The sequence below is a fragment of the Tamandua tetradactyla genome, chromosome 6 (genome assembly GCF_023851605.1).
Source record: "Tamandua tetradactyla isolate mTamTet1 chromosome 6, mTamTet1.pri, whole genome shotgun sequence".
In the NCBI taxonomy this organism is placed as follows: domain Eukaryota; kingdom Metazoa; phylum Chordata; class Mammalia; order Pilosa; family Myrmecophagidae; genus Tamandua; species Tamandua tetradactyla.
Window position 1 is genome coordinate 17789876 of NC_135332.1, and position 21262 is coordinate 17811137.

Sequence of the window (21262 nt, forward strand, 5' to 3'; positions counted from 1 at the left end):
GGAAGGAGACGTTTCAACATACCCTTTGAGATGTTTTCTAATTTTGCCCCATACGCAAATATTACTTTTGCAAACAACATTTTTTAAAAACTAAAACAGGGAAGAAAAAGGGGAGGAAGAAGAGGAGAGGAAGAAGAAAAAGGACATATGCAAGAGTAGCATGATTCCCAATAGCCAAAAGGTGGCAAGACCCCAAGCGTCCATCAAGGGCTGAGTGGATAAGTCACACGTGCTGTCTCCGCACAATGCGATTGGTTATTGTCCAGCCGGCAGAAGGGATGAGGCACAGACACATGCCACAGTGATCCAAGCCAGACACAAAAGGCCACCTATTGCTCGATTCCATTTACAGGAGATATCCAGAATAGGTAACTCCATAGAGACAGAGACGGCCGCCAAGGCAGGGGAAGGGGCAATGGGGAGTGACTGCCTATGGGTTTTCTCTTGAGGTGACAAAAATGTTTTGGAAGAAGATAGCGGTGACGGCTGCACAACCTTGTGGATGTACTAAAGGCTACTGAATGTTCACTTTAAAATGGTTCATTTTGTGTCATGAGAGTTTTACCCCAATAAGAATAATGAAAGGAATATATGCCAGGAAGGCCCAGCCAGCAGGAAGGTTCTTTGACAGGTTCCGGGGAGCCTCAGCTACTCAGGCTAGGTGCACGCCGCTGTCCCCGTCCCGGACACATGCCGCTGTCCCCGTCCCTGCTCCTCGCCTTGGACCAACCTGGAATCCCAGGGCTGCAGAGAGGTGAGGTGTTTTGCATCAGCAGGACCAAGTGACCCCACTGCCTAATCAGCCACCAACCAAAGTTGCACTGAGAGGTAGCCATTGAAAAATGCCTTACATGTAACTGCATTTTCAAAATGAACGAGAAAATGACAAAAGTCTGCCATTCACTGCAGGCCTCCTGCATCTCAGGTGCGGCTTGCAGACTCGTTGCTGGAGGGAAGGAGTTGCGGCTGCCTGAGATGTTAACTGCAAGCCCCAGCTGTTTCAGGTCCCTCAACTCAGCACCTGGTTTCTCTGCCAGACAGGAAGAAAGAATATTTTCACCTCCATCCATAAGGCCTGAGAATTATCCTGCACCTGTCCTCATGGAAAAATCAACCCAATTAAAAGGGGAATGGGGGGCTTGGGCAGCTGGAGGGCAGACCCTGGCGACTGGGAGAAGGTTTCCCGCCGTCAGGGTGCAGGCCCCGGCTGGGAGGGAGGGAGAAGGCAGCCGAGCCTGGGGCTCCCTGGGAGGTACCGGGTGGGGTGCTGGGTCCAGGGCTGGGAGCATGACACGCGCGACTGCTGGCACAGATGCCTGGCCGCGCGGCCTGAGGAGGGAGGCTCTCCTGCGGTGTCCACTCGGGATGAGGAAACCGAAGCTCAGCGGGGCAGGACGCGCTTTGGTCCCCGTGGCCTGGGACAGCGGTGGCGCTGGGGTCTGGACCCAGGTCACACACAGGAGAGCTGAGGGCTCGCTCGGTGTGGAGCGAGGCTCTTCCCTTAACCACGCGGGAAGGGATTTCTGTGCATTTCAAATATGATACACTGAGTCGCTTAAGAGCCCATCAAGGCCCTTTTGGAAGATAATGATGCTGAAACGTCAAGGGGTCCCTGGACAGCTGGCAGCCCTAAGGTAGAGAGAAGCTGGGACAACTCGGGGTGGGGAGGGGGGCTGTTTGGGGACCAGCCCCTACATGGCTGAGTTGCCTCTACCTGGGTTGATGTGACTCTTTCTTTGAGTCAAGAGGCGCCGAGAACAAAGTTGGAACGTTCTGCCAGCTGAGGCCGTCGGGCTCCACGGAGGGCAAGGCCAGGCCAGGCACACCTGTGGACCAGGTGAGGCAGAGGTCCCGCACAGCCTGAGAGCACAGCTGAGACGCTCTGAGACGGTCCAGCATGGCGCTCTCCCATTTCACAAAGCACCTGCTCCCCTGCCGGTGCGGGGTAGCAGTAAGAGGAGGTGCGGTTCCAGGAGGGGGTGAGGGACGGCAGAGACCTCGTGGGCACCTGTCATGGCCTGGGTCCAGCAGCAAGAAGAGGGGCAGAGGGGGGCAGTGGAGACGTGGGGAACGGGCCTCAGGGCAGAGAGAGGGCCAGGGGTGGGCACCCTGGAATCCCCAAGGAGAGTGGGGGGTGGGAGGGGAGAGAGGGATGGGGGGGCAAGGGGAGTGGGGGACAGCACAGGGAGGCGACCTGTCCTGCAGGTATCTCTCTTTCCGGGGTCTCCAGCAGCAGCTCAGTGTCACCTCACTGAGCTTCAGCTTTCTGATATGCCTGGACAAGACCCAATCCGTCATCATCCTAAAAATTGATTAAAAAATAAAAGTGGAATCTTTAGCTCAGAGAACTGCTGAGATGACTGATGGCTTTGTTGGCATACTTCACTGTCATATTTATCAAATTACACCAGCAGCCAAGGGGCACTTAATTAAGATTCTTTTTCATCAGCTGCAGAAGAGAAGATGAGGGAGAGAAAGGGCTTATGACCCATATTTTAGGAGGACAATTTTAAGTACCCCAAATAACATGCCTGACGCCTTCTGGAGGTCAAGAAGAGGCTTGTTCTCCCCACCAAGACCCACTGGGCACAGCCTGTGTCCTTGGTTCCTTCAGCGTCTTCTCTCCTTTAGGCATATGATCATTTAGAGAAACAGCATTTACTTGGCGCCCAGGCTGGGAAATGAAATCGGGGTTCAAATCCAGGCTCTCTTTTCCTAAGGGTGTTATTGTGTGTGTGATACTTCATTTTTAATAAATCGAGATACAATTCACATGCCATACAATCTGCCCTCTCAAAGAGTAAAACACAATGATTTTTATTAGATTCATAGGGCTGTGCAACCATCACCACATTTAATTTTAGAACATTTCTTCGCCTCCCCAAAGAAAATTTGTACCCATTGGCAGTTTCTCCCCTTCCCCCGCCCCCACCCCCTGGCAATCACTACTCGGCTTTCTGTCCACGTGGATTTCCCAAATTTGGACTTTCATATGAATGGAATCATACAAAATGTGAACTTTCGTGTCTGGCTTCTTTCACGTAGCAAATAATGTATTTTCGGTTTGTTTGTGTTGTAGCATGGATCAGAATGTCATCCCTTTTTATGGCTGCATAATATTCTACTGCATGGCTAGACCACGCTTTGCTCAGCCATTCCTTGGCTGATGGATATTTAGGTTGTTTCTATTTGGGGGACGTTATGAATAAAGCTGCTATGAGCTTTCATGTGCAAGGTTTTCCATTCTGGACCTGTATTTTCAGTTTTCTTGGGTATAGATAGACGTAGGCCTGAAGTTACTTGTTTTTTGAGCCTTAGTGTTTGCCTGTGAACCTGGAACGACACCACACAGAGTTATTTGTGCAAATTAATGAGATGAGGTTATAAAACACTTGGTACAAGGGGTGGATGTGGACGAAATGGAAGCTAATAACACAATGGTTTTATCTTTTTTCTGTGCCTATGTCCAACCTCAAAGCACTTAGAATTTAGTAGGAAAATAGGACACAAACAAAAAAGCACTTACTGCACAGCAGGCCCAGTGAGAAGCTCTCGGGTGTGACCATCAAGTTAGAAATGGGGAAACTGAGGCTTGGAGAGTGATTTACCTGTGGTCATAGCTGATAGGAGGAGGAGTGAGGAGGGGTGCCAGAGGAGTGTCCTGACTGCCCCCCACTCCCACTCCTGTGCCTGCCCCTTCTCACCTGTAAAGTGGGGACCTGAGCTCATGGGTGAGGAGCAGGGCAGGGGTTAGGCATCACCCTGAGTGTTGTGTGGGTAAAGCCCCAGCAGATTTGGACATGGAGGCTTAGAAGTCTCTGAGCTGCTCAGGGGTGATGCCCCGAATGAGGGGGCTTTGCCCAAGGAACCAGGTTTGGGTACAGAAGAGAGGTGGGAGCTGATCTGAGGTCAGGGCCTCTTTGAAGGATGCAGGCTAGGTGGGGCGGGGATGGGCATTTCATGAGAGGTAAAAGTGGGGTGCAGAAGGCAAAGTGGATGACAGCCCCAGCTGACCCCCATGTCAGGTGGGGCTTAAGAACGGGGGTCCTTAGAACTCACCTACCTCTCCGCCCCCTGGGCACACATGTCTGTTCATTCCACACTTCCCTAGTGAAAGCAGACAGCTGGGCTACATGAGAAGACAAAAGAGAGAAAGCGCTTTAATCCTTCTATTTGGAGGTGGGTGGGGTGGCATCTTTACTCTCCCTCAATCCGCCCTTTTCTCAAACCTCTCAAGGGACCTGGCAGGGGTCAGTCCACCCCTGCCACATGCTCGGTACAATCAGGGAGCCTGGAAGCCCCAAGGACCATCCCTCCACTCCGCCTACTCTCAGTGCACCTGGGAGGGGTGGTCCTTGCGCTCTCTGGGTGCCAAGATCCCACATGGACCTGGACACCGTGAGACCTTGCTAAAGAGGAACAGATTCCATGGGCATCTGAGAAGAAACCTCGCCTGGAGAGAAATCGAGGCAGAGGGGGGCACATTTGGGGCAGCTGCTCTTTTGAGATGGTCCTGGGGTGCTCAGGGAGCAGAAGGAGGAAAATGAGGCAGCTGTGTGGGTGGGATCTCTGTGCTTGGTGGCTGGTGTAGCAACACTCCCTCAAGTGGCACCAGCAGCCCCTGAGGCCCGCCGTGCTCAGGCCTGCCCCTCAGACTCCTCGACCAGGGCTCTGAGCCCAGTGGATCCTGGAATTAAGGTTCTGGGGACTGCCAGTCCTGATTTTGGAGCCTGGCTGTGCCAGGAGAACTTGGGAAACCCACGTCACCTCTCTGATCTCAGTTTCTCACTGTAAAGCAGGGATCTGAGCTGGTGGGGGAGGAGCATCCTGGCAGTGGAAGCTCAGAGGAGATGGTGCGTATGAGTTCCCTACTGCTGCTATGACAAATGACCACAAGCTCACTGGCTTAAAACAACATAAACCGTTCTGGAGATCAGAACTCAGACTGGGTCTCCCTGGGCTAAAATCGAGCTGTCGCTAGGGCTGGTTCCTTCTGGAGGGTCCGGGGGAGGACCCATTTCTCTGCCTTTTCCAGCTTTTAGAGGTCATCCACATTCTCTCTTCGAAGCTGGCAACAGCTGTGTGAGCCTTTGTCACGTCACATCTCTGGTTCTGTCCTTCTGCCTCACTCTCCTACACTTAAGGACCCTTGTGATGACACAGGAGCACCCGATAATCCAGGACAAGTTTCTCACCCCAAGACCCTCAACTTAATCAGGCCCACAAAGCCCCGGCTACGTATTCACAGGGTCTCGCATTAGGACCTCGGCATCTGTGGGGGCTGTTATCTGCTGACACAGGAGCTACTCCCATCTTCCTGCAGCGACCAGCAAGGGAAGGGGGGCAACTACCCAGAAAGAAAGGGGGGGGGCGTTTTCTTTCCAGTCGCCAGCTAAAGCAAACTGAAATAAAATAAAAATGTAAAAGTGGCACCACATTCAGAGTCCCTAGTACACTTCCAACCAGGTCCGTGACAGGCATTGGATAAATGGAATCTTGGGCTGGTGAGAAGCAAAGCAGCCATCTGAGTTTCCAGCACTGGGGTGGGTCTGCGTGGGAGGCCCCCTGCCCGGTCCTGCCCACCCCCTCCTCTCCACCACACACACACACACACACACACACACACACGCTCACATACACATGCACACGTGCACACGCATGGCAGCTACCATCTCTGCAGAACAGGGAAAGCACAATAGCTCTGCTCCCAGCTGCCACAAGCTGTGCAGGCAGAATGGCCTTCTGGCACAAATAAAAAGAAACCCCAGAGGCTGCTTTTCAATCTGAGGATTAGCCAAAATGTTGTGAAACAGAAAGCACGAAATATGCATCGGGGAGATAGCTCTCCCCACTAAACGGCCTCCACGTGGCTCGGGGTGCTGGCGTCTGTGTGGGGCTGCTTGTTCCCCGCACCGCGTGGCTGTTGATGATTTGTGCACGATGACGGTAAATGTTGTTATGCCATTATTTATGCCCTGCGCACCAGCAAGGACAGTGGCCTATTGCCTCTTAATGTGCTGTCTGCTGCTGCAGTCGGAGCACATTAAATGGGGATTTCAAACATGGTAAACTGCTTGTTTCTATCTTTCCTCTTGCCCCGCCCCCCCCACGCCCCCAGGACCAGTCTGTGAGCTCCACAAACAATAGTGAAAGGCTGGGAGTGGGGGTGGGTGGGTGTCAAGGCTCCAATGCCCAGGGGGCCCCTTGGAGCCAATGAGGGGGTGACAAAGGCCCCAGGAAACAACCCCCCCTTCCCGCCCCCAGCATGCACCCTAGAGTGGAGACTTCCACCCAGGGACAGAGAGGTGCTGTGCAGATGTGGTGGGGGAGAAGGCAGAGGGTGGGAGGGGAGAAGGGAGAGGGTGGGGGTGGGGGCTGCCCCCCCACCCCCCTGCCAAGCTCGTGGTTCCCTTTATAGCTCCAAAGAGCAAGGGGCTCGGGGCTCAGCATCTGATCCGCCCTTGACTTCAATGCTTGGATGAGCCCTCCAGCAGGAGAGCACCCCAATTCCAACTGCCCTGTTCCTCCCCCATCGGAGGTAATGGGAGATTTGTCTAGAACTGTGGTTCTCCACCCTAGCCAGTTACGTTGGGAGAACATGTGGCACTTAAAAAAAAAGTACCCTAACCCCACCTCAGATTCTGAATCAAAATAAGGACTCGTTTTTCGGTCCTGCAGGCGGGTCTGCTGAGTGGGCAGGGTTGAGGAGCACAGGTCTCTAGAGCAGGTCGTGGTTTGGATTCCCTAGAATTAGATTCTGAGCAAGGATTCAACAGCAAATAGTTTACTTGGGACATGTTCCCAGGAACATCGACAGGGGAGGAGACATGCAAGGGAAGGAAGCCAGTGGGGGGTGTTACAAGGCCCGTCAGGACCAACAGCTACTGGAGCTCCGACCCGCCAAGGAGCCCTGGGGGCCAGTGGGGAACAAGCTTCAGAGTTTCCCACTAGAGGAAACTCCGGGGGTGGAGCTGCTGATCCATCGCTTACCTCCTGGCACTTCGGTCTTGGCCGGGGCATTTTCTAGCATCTTCCCTTGGCCAGGAAAACACCTCAGACAGAGAGTCGAAGGTCTCCGTCATCTGCCTTTAGCATGCAGAGCTGAACGTAGACGGACTATGAGGAGGTCCCAGCGGCAGCTGCTACAGGCAGACAATAACAATAATCAATAATCATAACCACCTGGGATGGAGGCCTCTTAGGTGCCAGATAACGGGCTATTTATATGCATTCACCATTCTCAGTTCTCGTAACAACCCTACCAGGCAGCTACAATAAATAGCTTCAACGTACAATTGAGGGAGCCGAGACACAGAGGTTGTACTCAAGGTGGCATAATGTAGGGACTCAATTTTTCTCTAACGTCTGCAGCACAGTGGAGAGCAAGCAGGACCACTGATGCTGAACTTCACTGCAGACGGGGCTGAGAAAAGGGAAGCAGACTGAGTGGGACAGGCAGCTGGACAACTTGGCTCACAAAACACCATCCATTTGTCCTCGTTTTAACCTCACTGCTTGGCCCCAAGTCAAAAGGCAGAGGCGACCTTCCCCGTCCCCCCTTCAGAGCCCAGAGGTGTAGGGAGTACCCTCCCCATGGCCTTGTAGGGAGACCCCCATCTTCCACCTTCAGGGGAGGCTTCTTCTTTGGCCTCCAATGCTAGGTTTAAATGCAACCCCCAAGCTTATGGGAGAGAGACAAGCAACTGCAAGTTTCATTTCATTATTTATCTAGTTCTCATGGACGTGGCTTTGGCCTTGACATCCAGAGTTTGAATCATTGCCTAAGTGTTGGCAGAAGTCGGTGCCCCACCACTGGTGTGATTTAGAGGCACAGAGAAGAACCTGGCCTCAAATATCCCCTTCTCCAGCCTGCCACCACGTGTGAATTTCCCACCACCATTTCTCACTCTTCTGCATGAAGTTGCCGTCACTGTGTCCTTGTTACATGCAAATCTGTTACCCAGCTGGAGCAGCGCAATAATCTGCCAACATCAATTTACCTTTCCTTCTCACATTAGCAGACAGCAAGGCGATGAGATAATGGAACACAAAACAGGTGAATTTTGATGAAGAAGGAGCAGGGAAAGCAGGGAGCACATCCCCGGGAGTAAGAAATGGCTTGGGAGCAGGGCTGGCAGGTGGCAGGACAGACAGCAAAGGGGCTTTGCCTGGGGGTGAGACCTGAGTAGGAGGGGGGTGTGCGGTTCTCCTCTCCTTGGCCATCAGCAGCATCACTGTCTCAATGCACCGTTTTACCCTTGGCCAGAGGTGTGGCTGCCCAGCGTGGGGCACGGTGTGCTCCTGGCTAGGGAAGGCCTCCGGAAGGCTGCTAGGGCCTGCGAGCTGCTCCCTGCATATCTCTGCAACTGAGAAAGCATCTCCAAAGTCGAGAAATGGATGCTGAAAACCTAAGTTCTGCAGATTTTAGAGTCGGTGGCAACTTAGCGAATTTCTGGTCATTTTCAGTTTGTAACGGAGGCATCTGGCCGGGAGACTTGTGTGAGTGGAGCAGGCCGCGCTCTTCAGTGGGGGATCTGAGACCGGAACCCAAGTCCCCTCTCTGGGCTCTGCGGAAGGGCCCCAGCGCCACAGGGCCGAGTGTGTACTCAGACCCGGAAGAAAGGGGAGCCGCGGAGTTCCTGCCCAGGGAGGGACAGAGGATGGATCAGCGCTACCAAGCGAAATCCGACTCGGTGTGCAGCGGCGATTCCCGTGGGCGCAGCGGCAGGGAGGGAGGGCGCGCCGTAGCCCCGGGAGGAAAGGAGGGTCCCGGCCAGGGCCGACCTCATCCTGGCCGGGCAGGAGCCGAAGCAGCGCTCGGCCCTCGGAGCTAGTGGCGCCCGGGATGCTTCCGAAGGCGGGCTCCGGGGAGGTCGCACGGCCGGGGGAGACAGAGACCCTTGCACGGCGAGCCCCGCCTGCCCGCCCGCCCGCCTCCCGGGGCCCCGGGCTCCCGCCCCCCGGCAGGTGGACGCACGGCCGCGCGATGGCCACGAGGGGGCGCGGGCGCGCCGAGGAACGCGGCGGCCACTCCCGGGCCGCCCCAGCCGCGGCTCGGCTGCCTCCTCCGGGGAAACAATGCGGCGCCTCCGGGCGTAGCGCCGCGCGGGGCCGGACGCCGGACAGCGACCGCGGGCAGCCGAGCGGGCGGCGGCGGCGGGGCCGGGCGGACGCGGGGCGCCCTCGGCGAGCAGCATGGGCGCGGCGCGGCGCGGGGCCGGGGCGCGGTGCGGCCCGGAGGCGCGGAGACCCGGGGCTCGGGCAGGGGGCCGCTCCTAGCCGGCACCGAGGGCGCGGCGGCCGGGGATGCGAGAGCTCGCGGCGGGGAGCCCGTCTGCGCGCCGCGGCGCCGTCCCGCCCAGCGAGCGAGCCGGAGCAGGCAGACGCACGGCCGGCGGGGTGGGGGCGCGCCGCCTCCCGGCCCCCGAAATGTGAGGCGGGCAGGGCAGAGCGACGCGGAGACGGCCCGGTCGGATGCCCTCGCCGCCCTCCGGCAGCCGCCGCCTGCCCCTGCTCCTTCCTGCCCAGGCCGCGCCGACCCCGCGAGCCGCGGCCGCCGAGCCCCCGCGCCCCCAGCCCCGCTGCGAGCCGGCCTCAGGCCGGGCGCGGGTTCGCGGCCCAGACGCGGCGGGAGCTGGGACCCGGACGGCGCGTCCTCGCCCAGACGAGTTTGAACAATGATCACGGTCAACCCCGAGGGGAAGATAATGGTCAGAAGATGCCTGGTCACTCTGAGACCCTTTCGGTAAAGTTCTCTCCGGGTGGGCGCGGGGAGGTCGTTTTCCCCGCAGGGGTCGCGGGCTAAGGGTGGGCGAGGTCGCTCCCCGCGAGGGTGCACGTCCGGGCGGCAGAGGGGGCCGCCGCGCCCCGCCTTGGGGCAGGAGGAAGGTGGCGGTGGAGATGCCGCCGGCGGGGCTGGGGCTACGGGTGGAGGTGGGGTGCGCGTGGGGCGGGGTACCGGTCCCGAGTTGGTAGAGGGGGCAGAGGACTCTGGTATGCTGGTGGGAGCCGGGGCGCAAGGCACCCGGCCGATGACCAGGGCCCGGGCAGAATTCCAGCCAGCGCGCCCTTCCCTGCCCCTCGGGGCGCCGCCCCACCTCCCAGCCCGCCCCACCCCGACGGCTCAGCGCAAAGTTAGCGCGGCAGTGCTCGGGCGGCGCCGGGGGGCGCATCCCGCCGGCCGCCCCTAGATCCCCCACCCCTCCGCGTACTCCTCACAGCGGGATGCGGGCCTGCCCAAGACGGGAGGGTCCCCGAGATTAGGGTGAGGAAACTGGGGGGAGGGGGGAGGATTCGTCCCGCCCTTGGACAGTGGAGAGGCAGAGGGACGGCTGGAGCCGGACCGCGGCGGGGCGTGGAGGTCGCACTGAGGCAACACCTCTCCTCTCACCCGCCACCTCCGGGATTTCAGGCCTGGCAGGGTCGGGGCCGCACAGGACTCGCTGGGACTCTGCTGGTCCGACCCCCTGGGTTCCCCTGGGCTTGGCTGGGCAGGAACCGCTTCCTCCCCTCCCAGGCGTCCAGGAACCCGCCCGCGGTGGGGGTGGGGGTGTCGCCGAGGAGGGGGCATGGTGCCATGGGTGTCCGGGGCTGGGATAGGCACCCGGCCAGGCCACACCAGACTCTGGACAAGGCCACAGGTGGGACCCGGTGTGGGGAAGAGCTGCGAGTTCAGGGGAAGTGCCCAAGGCTTGGTCTGAGGGAAAGGCCGGGCTTGAGACCCTCTCTCCGTCCCTCTGACCCGAGACCCCCCAGCCCCTAGGCGGTTACTGGTCCCTCCCCTGCACTAGGCTGGGAGACACTGTGGCTCCCCCAGCTCACACCCCCCCCCCCAGAACAGCCTCGATGGGCTGTGCCTGTTCTGTGGGGCCGGGGAAACGGGCTCCGGGGGTCAGCAGGGGTCAGGCCAGGCCCACTGCCTGGAGCATGGGGGAGAACCGTAGAGTTGGGGGTCTCTGAGGGCAGACCACGGTGGGTGAATGAGGGGGGGTGTCAGGAGCCCCCAGCTAAGTTTCCCAGGGGATGCAGGGTGGGAACCCAGCCTCTTTCTGCACAGGGCCTTGCTCCTCCAGGGAAATCCTCAAGTCCCTGACCTGGCCAGGCCAGAAGAGGAGCCCTCGCCCCGCCTGCCCCCACCCCAGTGTCCTTCTGGCCGCGGAAAGCCCAGTCCAGCCCAGCCTCTGGCCAGAGTGGTGCCCGGATGTGTCCCGGCTCAGGTCCAGCACCATGGACAGCATCCACTACCCGGCGGGGCCTCCTGGCTCCCCTGTGGGTCCTGCCCCCCAAAGTTGGTTCTTTCTGGCTGTTACTTGAAGGCTGAATTGAGAGGTGGGGTTGCATAGGTCCTCCCACGCCCCACCTCCCGAGTTGTGCCGTTGTGTTACTTCACCTCAGAGTCTCCCCAGGCTGTTTGGAGACTTCCAGCCTTCAGTCGGGTCTTCCCATGGGGGCTGGGCCTCCAGTCCCATCACCCTCACTTGTTAATCCTCAAGGACAGGCTGGGGGTCCTGCTTCCCTAGTTTCCTCGGAGCCTCTGGCGGAGGCTTCTTGCTTCTGGAAAGGAGACATGGGTGGATGAGAACATTTTAACTTGAGTCTACAGTAAATGATCCCGTGGTTGTTTTTTTCTAGAGGTGGGGGGTCACTTTATCCCATGATTGGGGTCTTGCAGAGAGAAATGCAGATGAGATGTGTTTGGGGCAGTTTTCGGGCCCCTGTTAAGACAGGGCACCACCTGGCTGGGTTAAGGGCACAACCTGGCCTGGAGGCCAAGGTGTCACAGCAGGGCTTTGGACCCAGCAGCCCTTCAGCTGGGGATGCAGGGGGATGCAGAATAGGGAGCTCGAACTGGGAGGCATCTGTTCGCGTCCCCAGGCTGAGGGGCCAAATAGCCGGTTTCCCTGGGATCTCCTGGGTGTGTGACCCTCCCCCTATGCTGTCCCCCTTGGCTGTTGTCCCGAGACCTGCTTGACTTTATTTTGGGGACTGCAGGCCCTGAACCTCAGTCCCCAGCCTCAGTGGGGCTCGATGTGGTGGTCCCTTTGAGGGTGCCCGCCCCTCTACTGAATTATGTCTCCTCTGCCCCCCTGCCAGGGGCCGTCTCCCAGAGGAAGCCCTCAGTGCCATCTCTCCTTTGGGGTTCTGGCCCCTCTTTGATTTAACCTCCAGCATCTTCCTTTAAATATGGTTAGGGATTTTGTTGTGCTTTTATTTTCTTCAATTATGTGCTCTCTTTAATGGACAAATTTTAATTAAATACTGCTGTGCCAGTTTCAAATAATGAAGATTAAAATGCATAAAGCAAGTGTTGCGTAACAGTGTGAAGTGTGGGGCCTAGGGTGGGGAGAGGAGGTGGGAGGGCTGGAGGGCTCTGGCCCAACTTGGGGTCTCCCCCTGGTGAGCCTGGCTCCCCATGAGATGGGGTTCCTTTTTCTCACCTGGGTTGGGGGGGTTCTACAAGCTCATCGAGTCCTCTGATAGATTCAGGGTCCCAGAACTGCTGCCACCCCAGGCCATGCTGGGGAGCTCATTCCTCGTGTTTTAGGACCTAGGATTTCATATCCAGCCGTGGGACCTGGGGTGAACCTGGGACCTCACAGTGAAGCAGTGGGAAGCTTGTGGAGGGTTCTGGGTCTCATTTCCTGCTCTCTTCCTGGCACCTGGTAGAGACACCACTGTGTGTGGAAAGAATGAACCAGAGTTCACTTTTTGGCCAGCTCTTTTGCCCAGGTGACAGCGCACACACCTGCATGACACCCTGTGCACAGGTGGTATTGAGCCTGCCTTGGTCAATCAGTGGTGCAGATGGACAAGCTCCTGTGTGCTTTCCTGGCCAAAGATGTGTGTATGGTAGAGGCTAGGTGCAGTAGGGGGCCAGACGTCTCTGTTCTTGGAGCCCCCTTCGAGAACTGCTCAGAATAAGCTTAGGGAGGTGTTCAGGCCAGCTCATGACTGATGAAAGCCCCTGTGTATACAAGTGCTGGGGGTGGCCCAGGCAACTGATGGCCTCCAGGTAGGTCTCGTCTGGGCCAGTTACTTGTCCTCTGCTGGCATCAGACTCCACTGTTTCCATCTATTCCAGAGGATCTCAAACTTCAGCATGTAACAAACTCACCTAGAGTGCTTGTTAAAGACTGCTTGCCCTAATCCCAAGAGTATCTGATGTGAGTCTGGTGGGTGGGGTGGGGCAAGAATGCATTTCTAACAAGTTCCCAGGTGAAGCTGGCAATGCTGGTCTAGGAACCACACTTGGAGAACTGCTGCCTTTGATAGCCTCTCACTTAAGGCAAGAACTTTCCCCACCTATACCTAAGCGTGCCTCATTTGCTCCTTGTGGTTTTGCATGTGGTTTTTGCTCAGTTCCTTGGAGTTGAGCTTTCTTGATCTTAGGGTGATGAGGTCCCAGTAGCTCAGCTCCCTATTCTTTCATCCCTTGATCCATTGGTCCATCCTTCCATCCACCCTTCCATCCTTCCGCATGTACAGAGCCCCTCCCACGCAGGAGTGCTGTAAGCGTTGTACAGCTCATCTGCCCGTCTCACCCTCCTTGTTCCTCTCCACAGGCTTTTTGTCCTGGGCATTGGCTTCTTCACACTCTGCTTCCTGATGACATCTCTGGGGGGCCAGTTCTCAGCCCGGCGCCTGGGGGACTCCCCTTTCACCATCCGCACAGAAGGTATCTCGGTGGGAGAGGTGGGGGTGGGGAGGGTAAGAAGTGAGTGCCGGTGTTTGTGGTTGAGTTGGCACTTGGAGAGCCTCTGCGTGGCCTTCCGGGGTCCCTGCCCAAGGCCTCTGATCACCCCGTGGGTGGATGTGTGAGCGGAGAGGGGCCTTGGCTTGGACTGTATCACCCGGCCCTCTGCAGCGGCTCTGTCTTGGCTGTCGTCATCCAGGCTTCCTCTGGCCTGGATCCTCAGGGCAGGAGCGGCCCTTTGAGTCACGGTCTCCCAGGCACCAGGAGAGGCTGCCTGTGTAGCATCTTAAGTAGAGGAGTCTCTGGGTATGACACCTGTCTCTGGGAGACACCTGTACCCTGCGCCTTGCCCAGGCTGTGGCCGCAGTAGGGGCCGAGGGCCCGCCTGGCTATGGGCTCCCACGTCTTATCTCTTATCTCTCGAGCTATCGCTCTCTCCCACTCCTCCATCAGCCTCTATCCTCACAATATCTGCAAGGCGGTGGGCACAGGTCCAGTACGTGGGCTTCAGGGCTAGCTGGACCTGGCTGTGTGTCCTGGTGTCTTGCTTCATCACGTACCTGCTGTGTGCTGTTGGCCAAGTCACTCTAGGGAAGGACAGTCATGGCCTTCTTCAGAGGTTGGGTTGATCGTGCTCATACGTGGACATTACCTGGCAGGTTGGCATCACATGGCATGGGCACTATGACCCGTCATGGGGTGATGACACGGGAGCCTTACTCTTCTTGAAACTGGATCCTGCCACCTTCATCTGATTCAAGGAGGGGTGGAGAATAGTTGAGACCTCAGTGGGTCACAGAGGCTCTTCTGGTCAGTGGTGGGAAGGAGGGACCTGGGACAGGGAGGACACAAAGTCTCTGGTACTGTACTGGGGGCTGGCCCACGGGCACCCCTCTGGAGCTGCCTCTCTTTGAAGTCCACCTTCTTGAACCCACAGAGCTCAGCTGTTCCCAAGGATGAATATCCTTGGAGAAGAGTGGGTGTCATCACAGGTGGGGGCTGAGGGGCACCAGAAGCCCCCTCACATCTGGAATACTTCGTGTGCCCACTTATGCCAGCCTTCACCAGGTGCATTCCTTTGGTTTAGCACGTAGGTCTTTAACCTTGCAGGTGCTCCTGGAAGGAATTTCACATTGTATTAGTCTTTCAAGCCTGAGTGTAAATTAATTCATCCCATCTCTGATTCCTGGAGATGATTCAACCTCTCTGAGCGTCCATTTTCTCCTCTGCAAAATGGAGAAAATAATACCTACTGCCCCGGGGGTCTTTGTGAGATGTGTTAAGATAACTATAAAGCAAAAAATGTTTGGTACAAAATTTATATTTTGACTAGTGCATTTCCTAATATAACTTATATGGGAAAGAAAAGATAACTACATGGAGGGTCTCAGGCAGCATCTGGAAAGAGCTTCGTCAGTATTTCCCTGGTGTGCTGACTGTGAGGCGGAGGCACCAACAGAGGGTGTAGGGAGAAGAGGTCTAGGGTGGTGCCAGAATGTCTACATGGAGACACCGAGGCTGGGATGGAGGGTGGAAGGGGACGTCTGGGCACATGGAGACGGTGCATTTCCGGGATGACCTGGGGAGGGTTACTGGAGGTCAGGGGTGGGAGTTGGATGGTACAGGAGGTGTGGGAGGAGGCAGGCAGGGAGCAGAGCTGAAGTTACCGAGGTCCCCGGAAAGGGGGGTGGGGCGTGTCTGCCTTGGTGGGCTGCTGAAGTGCTGGACTCCCAGAATGGTCAAGGTGGGGCTGGGGGTGAGGGCAAGAGACAGGAATTGGGGGCTGAGGGTGGAGGAGTTCATGGCTGGGCTCTGGTTCTTCGGGGCCCCTGCAGGGATATGCTCGGCAGTCCAGAGCACGGGGGCTTGTGGGGGGCCTGCCTGTGCTGAGCCAGGCACATTTCTACCCCAGGAGAGGGGATAGGGTCTAGCCAGAGATAGGGTGCAGTTAGACTAGAGGCATTACCTGTGTGTGCACGCGAGCACTTGCTTAGACTTTTTATTGGAATTTAATATACACAAACCGAACAAATCCAGGCAACCAGCACCCAGATCAGGAGACTGAACATGACCAGGCCCTGAGAATGTCCCTCCCGCCACCTCCCAGGCAGTAGGTCCCCAAGGGCTGCCGTGTGGGACAGAGAGTTTTGTCTGTGTCCTGGACTCTGGAAGAGAAATGGGTCCCGGCGGGTGCTCTTTTGGGCCTGGCTTCTTTCTGTCGATAGGGCATCTGTGACATCCCTCCCTCCCACTGTGTGTGGTCACGGTCACTTGTTTTCATTGCACCCCAATACATTTGGCCATTCCCTGCTGATGGGTGTCGGGGGTGCTTCCGGTTTGGGGCGCTGGTGGACGGTGCTTCTGTGAACGCCCTGGGACACACCTTCCCGCCAGCCAAGCAGGTGTCTCTGTTGGGAACCCCTGGAGCCGAGTTGCCAGGTCTCCTGTGTGTTGTTGTCACATTAGCTTGCAGACCAGGTTTTTCCAGGTCAAAGTCTTTTCACATTTTCCAAGCCCCTGGGCTGGAAGGCAAGTGCCCGGGGAAGGGATAAAGGTCTCCAAGAATCCACGGGGGGCTGACCTGGTTTCCTTCCTGGCCCAGTCCTCACACCCCAGCCCACCCCGAGCTCTTTGGTGGCCTCGGACCGCGTCGGCCAGCACCCAGAGGCCTGGAACGCAGTTGGACTGTGGGGTTAGAATCCTGACCCTCAAACTGCACCCCACCCCATGCCCCTGGTGGGGGGACAGCTCTACAAGAAACAGGTTGAGTGCACCCCTCTGGGGGGCTGGCTGCCCCCCTGGGGAAGAACCAGGAGAAGGAAACCCACTAAGGCACTGCCATTTAGAAAAAGGGGAAAAAAAATCCTTATATCAGTGAACAAGACAGCCCAAATGGGAAAAGCATTGTCTCCTCTCCTCACCCATCATACCTGGCAGGAAAGTGGGGGCCAAGGCGGGCAAGCGCCCGGAGAATGGGAGAGGAGGGTCTTCTGTAACAGGGGAGCCTGACAGCCTTGTGCGGACTCTGGTCCCGCCAGGGAGGCTGCACGTTCCTTCTGGCCGCTTCATGATGAAGTCCGCTGGTTTGGGGGATAAAAATGGGGCCAACATCTCACCTGTGTTGGTACATTCTCAGCTTAAAGATTCTGGGGAGGCAGAGGCTGACTGGAGAACCATCACTTGGAAGTCTTTCTGGAGATCCAACTTAATTCCCTCTTGCTGCAGTTGGGTCCCTGGTTTGGACCCTGGGGGGTAGGGAGGGGGATTGTTTTGCATGACCTCATCTCCAGGCAGCTCTCCCTCCCTTCTGACCCCAGGCCCTCTTCTCCACCTCTGGCCTCGGCTGTGGGCTGCCCTTTTCTCCGCGAGGACCTGCTCCCCTCCTAGTTACACGGGGTGCTGGGGTGAGGAGGAATCGAGTCCTTCTCAATTTGCTGCAGCTTCACTGCTTGGCATGCTCTGTCTGAATGCCCTGCCTTGCCTTGAAGAAAGAGGGGGTTGGAGGCCGTCTCTGGGGAGAGCTCAGCAGGCGGGGGGTGCTTGGCCTAGCCGATGTGTCTGCCTCGAGCTTCCCCACCTGGCTCGGCCCTGCCGGACCCCCTGAGTCCTCGGCTGGTAGGTGGACTCAGAGGACCCTGGGGGAAAGCTCCCTGGCTCTGCCGCTGTCTCTGGCCTGGACCTGAGTGCTGAGGGGCTCTGGGGCTCTGTCCATCAGAGGTGGGTGGGGTGGGGGGCCGGGAAGGCGGGCAGGGGAAGACCCTCCCAGGCCCCCCCCAGGCGAGCCCCTGTGCTCGGCTGCCCAGAGGCCCGGAGCTCCCGCGGCCTCAGGTGTCTGAGGGGGTCCAGCGCAGAGAAGAACGTGCTCATTTCTCTAGCCGCAGCACCAAGTGACAGCTCTGGGCTCGGGAGCCGGGAGGTCTCTGTTATCTGCTGAGATGGGTGTGTTCCATTTCCAGGAGTCAGTGGTAAAGGGTCAGGGCAGAAGAGGGGCCAGGCAAGGGTGAGAGAGACAGAGAAAACCGGAGGGGGCGTCTGTGGAGGGCACAGGGCCTTGGAGAGCAGTAAAAACAGGCCTGTCTATAAAGGAGAAGATGCATTTGTATCTCTCGGCTTCCCAGCTTTCCTTGTTGATATGGAAATATGGAGGGAACATGTGTTCGTTCCCAGATCTATTGCTGGGGCCTCATATTAGATACATTTCAATGTCGCCAACGCCGAGCGTGGGGAAGGGCCTTGGAAATACGAAGTCGGAGCTTGCTCTGTAGCGGTCCCTGGTCCCTGGTGGCATCTGCGGACTTTTGCCACCGGGGAGGGCTGGTTGGAATGACCGAGGCTGGGCACCTCCCTCCCCCTTGTCTTTCAGCGACTCCTGGGCAGAGAAGGGCTTGGTGTCCCCTGAGGTCACAGGGGCTGCAGGAGTCTCTGGCCATCTGCTGCTTTCCCAGAAGGAAGGGAGCAGCCCCAGGGCATCCCGTGACCCAGTCTGGGTGCCGGACAAGTGCCGGGGCGGCTGTCTCAAGCTCATGGGCCGGCCTGGTGGGGGAGGCCTTAAAGAACGCTGAGGGGGAGGCCCTGTCTCCTTGGTCACAATGGTTGTGAAATCAGGCCAGGACCTACCTGCATGTCTGAGAGTCCCCACTTTATTTTGGGGGGATGGGGGGATCTCTTCTTCATAGCAGTTTCAAAGAACTGGCTTAACCCCACATACGAGGGGCAGTCCACACCCCCCAAATATCTCCAAAGATCGCAGGGGGCTTCTGTTTCCCTGGTCACCTCTTTTTTCTTTCTTTTTCACATTTTTTTAATTGTGAAATATAACATGTATACAAAAAGTAATAAATTTCAAAATACATAGTAGAAGTAGTTATGGAACAGATTTCAAGGTTTGGTATGAGTAACAGTTCCGCAATTTCAGGTTTTTTCTTCCAGCTGCTCCAAGACACTGCAGACTAAAAGAAGTATCATTATAATGATTCAGAAGTCACACTCATTATTTAAATCCTATCTTCTCTGTCATAACTCCTCCTTCTCCTTTGATCCTTCTCCCAGTCTTTAGGGGTGTTTAGGCTATGCCCAGTTTAGCTTTTCCATGTTTAAAAGGGGTGTCAACAATATGGGACAGGGGGATGGAAGTAGTTGATGTTCTTGGAGAGGCTGGCCCCTCTGGGCTTCAGGGCTTATCTAGCCTAGGAGGTTGTAGGTTTCTGGAAAATAATCTTAGTGCACGAAACCTTTGTAGAATCTCAGAGTGAGCCCCAGGTGTTCTTTAGGGTTAATAGAAATAGTGTTGGAGTTTGGCAAACCATGGTAAATGGCAATATCTAACTGAAGCTTGAATAAGAGTAGCTTCCAGAATAGCCTTTAGACTCTGTTTGAATTATCTTAGCCACTGATACCTTATTTTATTCCATTTATTACATTTTTTTCTCCTCCTTTTGGTCAAGAAGGTGTTGTCAGTCCCACAATATGAAGGCCAGGCTCATCCCTGGGGGTCATTTCCCATGTTGCCAGGAGACTTTCAGCCCTGGATGGCATGTCCCTCCTAGCGGGGAGGTATTGATCTTCCTTGCAGAGTTGGGCTTAGAGAGAGATGCCACATCTGAACCACAAAAGATGTTCTCCCATAGGCATAACTGTGGGGTAGGCTTAGCTTCTCTACTACAGAAATAAGCTTCATGTGAGCAAGCCTCAAGATCAAGGGCTTGGCCAATAGACTTGGGAGTCCCTAATGTTTGAGACAGTATCAGCGGTTTCCCCTGTGGGAAAGTTTAATAGTTCAATATTTTTTCTCTGGTCCCTCAAGGGACTTTGTCAATATTTTTTAATTATCTGCCAACATGCTCTGGGATGTATCTGGTTATTACGTTAAACTATACGTAACAATAAGCCCTCATTCCATTCTGGGCTCCGTGTGTTTGGGTTGTTTAAATGAGCTATCCAGACAGCTTGAGTTAGGTTTTGTGCCACAGAAGATTTAGGTTTTGGACAAAATAAGCCTCTCTTCCTTTGGTCTCATACAGTAGGTAAAGTTCTAAAATACAGGCAATATCATTCTTTACCCAGTGTTCTTATTTTTACCTTAGTCCCAACCAGACCCGCTTCGTTCTTATCTCTAATTGAAGCCTGATCTCTTTTTTGGTTTCTTTAACAGTTGTTGTATGTAGCAATGCTGACTTTCAGGGCTGCAGAGCGCCAACTCTGAGTACCCAACGTTCCAGGGAAATACCAGGTTATATACATACAGCGCAGCATCTCGGAATCTGGAAATGACATTTACAGCTCCACGGCTATGAGAGCTTACAATCTAGGTCCCGATCCTGGTCACCTCTTACCCTGATTTCCTGCTTCTGCTGAATTACCCAACTCAGTATCTCCCTCCTGCCTCTGTCTCTCCCACAGTTTCCTGGCAGGAAGGATACCTCCCCCCTCTTCCCCACTCGCGCCCCCACCCCACCCCATTCCCCTTATACCAGGCCATCCGTGTAACTGGCCTGCACAAAGGTGGGGACAGTGGGGTGGGGATTCCAGCCACCTCCCAGCACGGCGAGCACAGGAGCACTCAATCCCGCACCGCTGCCTTTAAGGACCCGAGTCGTCCCTACCAGCGGGACACCCACCTCCCCGTCCAGCCACCCTGCTGCCCGGCCCCTTGCCTCACCTTTGAACCTCTGGGCTCTCCCTGCCTCCCAGGCTGTGCCGTCCTTCTCCTCAAATGTGCTGTCCTTTAGCTTTGTCCTTCTCTCACTCCTGGGTGTCTGTGCTCCACTCCGGCCCACCCCAGAGTTTAGCTGGACAGAGCTCCTTCTTTGAGAGCTGCTGGGAACCGATCTTTCCTTTCCCATTGCCCTCTCTCTACAGGCCATTAGCAGAAGCCTCTGAAACAAGAAATGGGACCTGACCGAACCTCAGTGTTCAATTAGTCCAACACCCCACCCCCTACACACACATTTTACAGGACGTGCGAACAGGCCCAGGCTGAAAAGTGGCTTGCCCACCTGTTCTAGTTTGCTACCTGCCGGTATGCAATACACCAAAAACAGAATGGCTTTTAGAAAGGGGGCATTTAGTAAGTTGCAAGTCCGTGGTTCTAAGGCCATGAAAATGTCCCAACTAAAGCAAGGCTCTATAAAAATCCAATCTAAGGCATCCAGAGAAAGATACTTTGGTTCAAGAAGGCTGATGATGTTCAGGGTTTCTCTCTCCACTGGAAAGGCACACGGTGAACATGGCGGTGTCTGCTAGCTTTCTCTCCGGGTTTCTTGTTTCATGAAGCTCCCAGGGGGCATTTTCCTTCTTCATCTCCAAAGGTCTCTGGCTGTGGGGGCTCTGTAGCTCTTTCCAAATGCTCTCCTCTTAGAGAGCTCCGTAAGCAACCCCACCTAGGTGGAGACACACCTCCCTCTATTCAAAAGATAATGTTCACAGTTGGGTGGGTCACCTCTCCATGGGAACAATCGAAAGGCTCCCAGCCAGCCATACTGAAGGAGGATTAAAGGACATGGCTTTTCTGGGGTCCACCACAGATTCACACTGGCACACTGCCTATCTGGATGGTGGCAGAACGAGTCA

General features: G+C 56.1%; 1 protein-coding gene across 1 annotated transcript in view; it reads left to right on the forward strand.

Moving 5' to 3' along the window:
• Window positions 1-10576: 10576 nt before the first annotated feature.
• MGAT5B (alpha-1,6-mannosylglycoprotein 6-beta-N-acetylglucosaminyltransferase B) overlaps window positions 10577-21262 on the forward strand; it is a 79771-nt gene continuing 69085 nt past the window's right edge. The window contains exons 1-3 of the mRNA XM_077163255.1: window positions 10577-10669; window positions 10836-10939; window positions 13563-13675. Of these exons, the coding sequence (XP_077019370.1) occupies window positions 10577-10669; window positions 10836-10939; window positions 13563-13675 (310 nt within the window). The remainder of the gene's footprint in view (window positions 10670-10835; window positions 10940-13562; window positions 13676-21262) is intronic.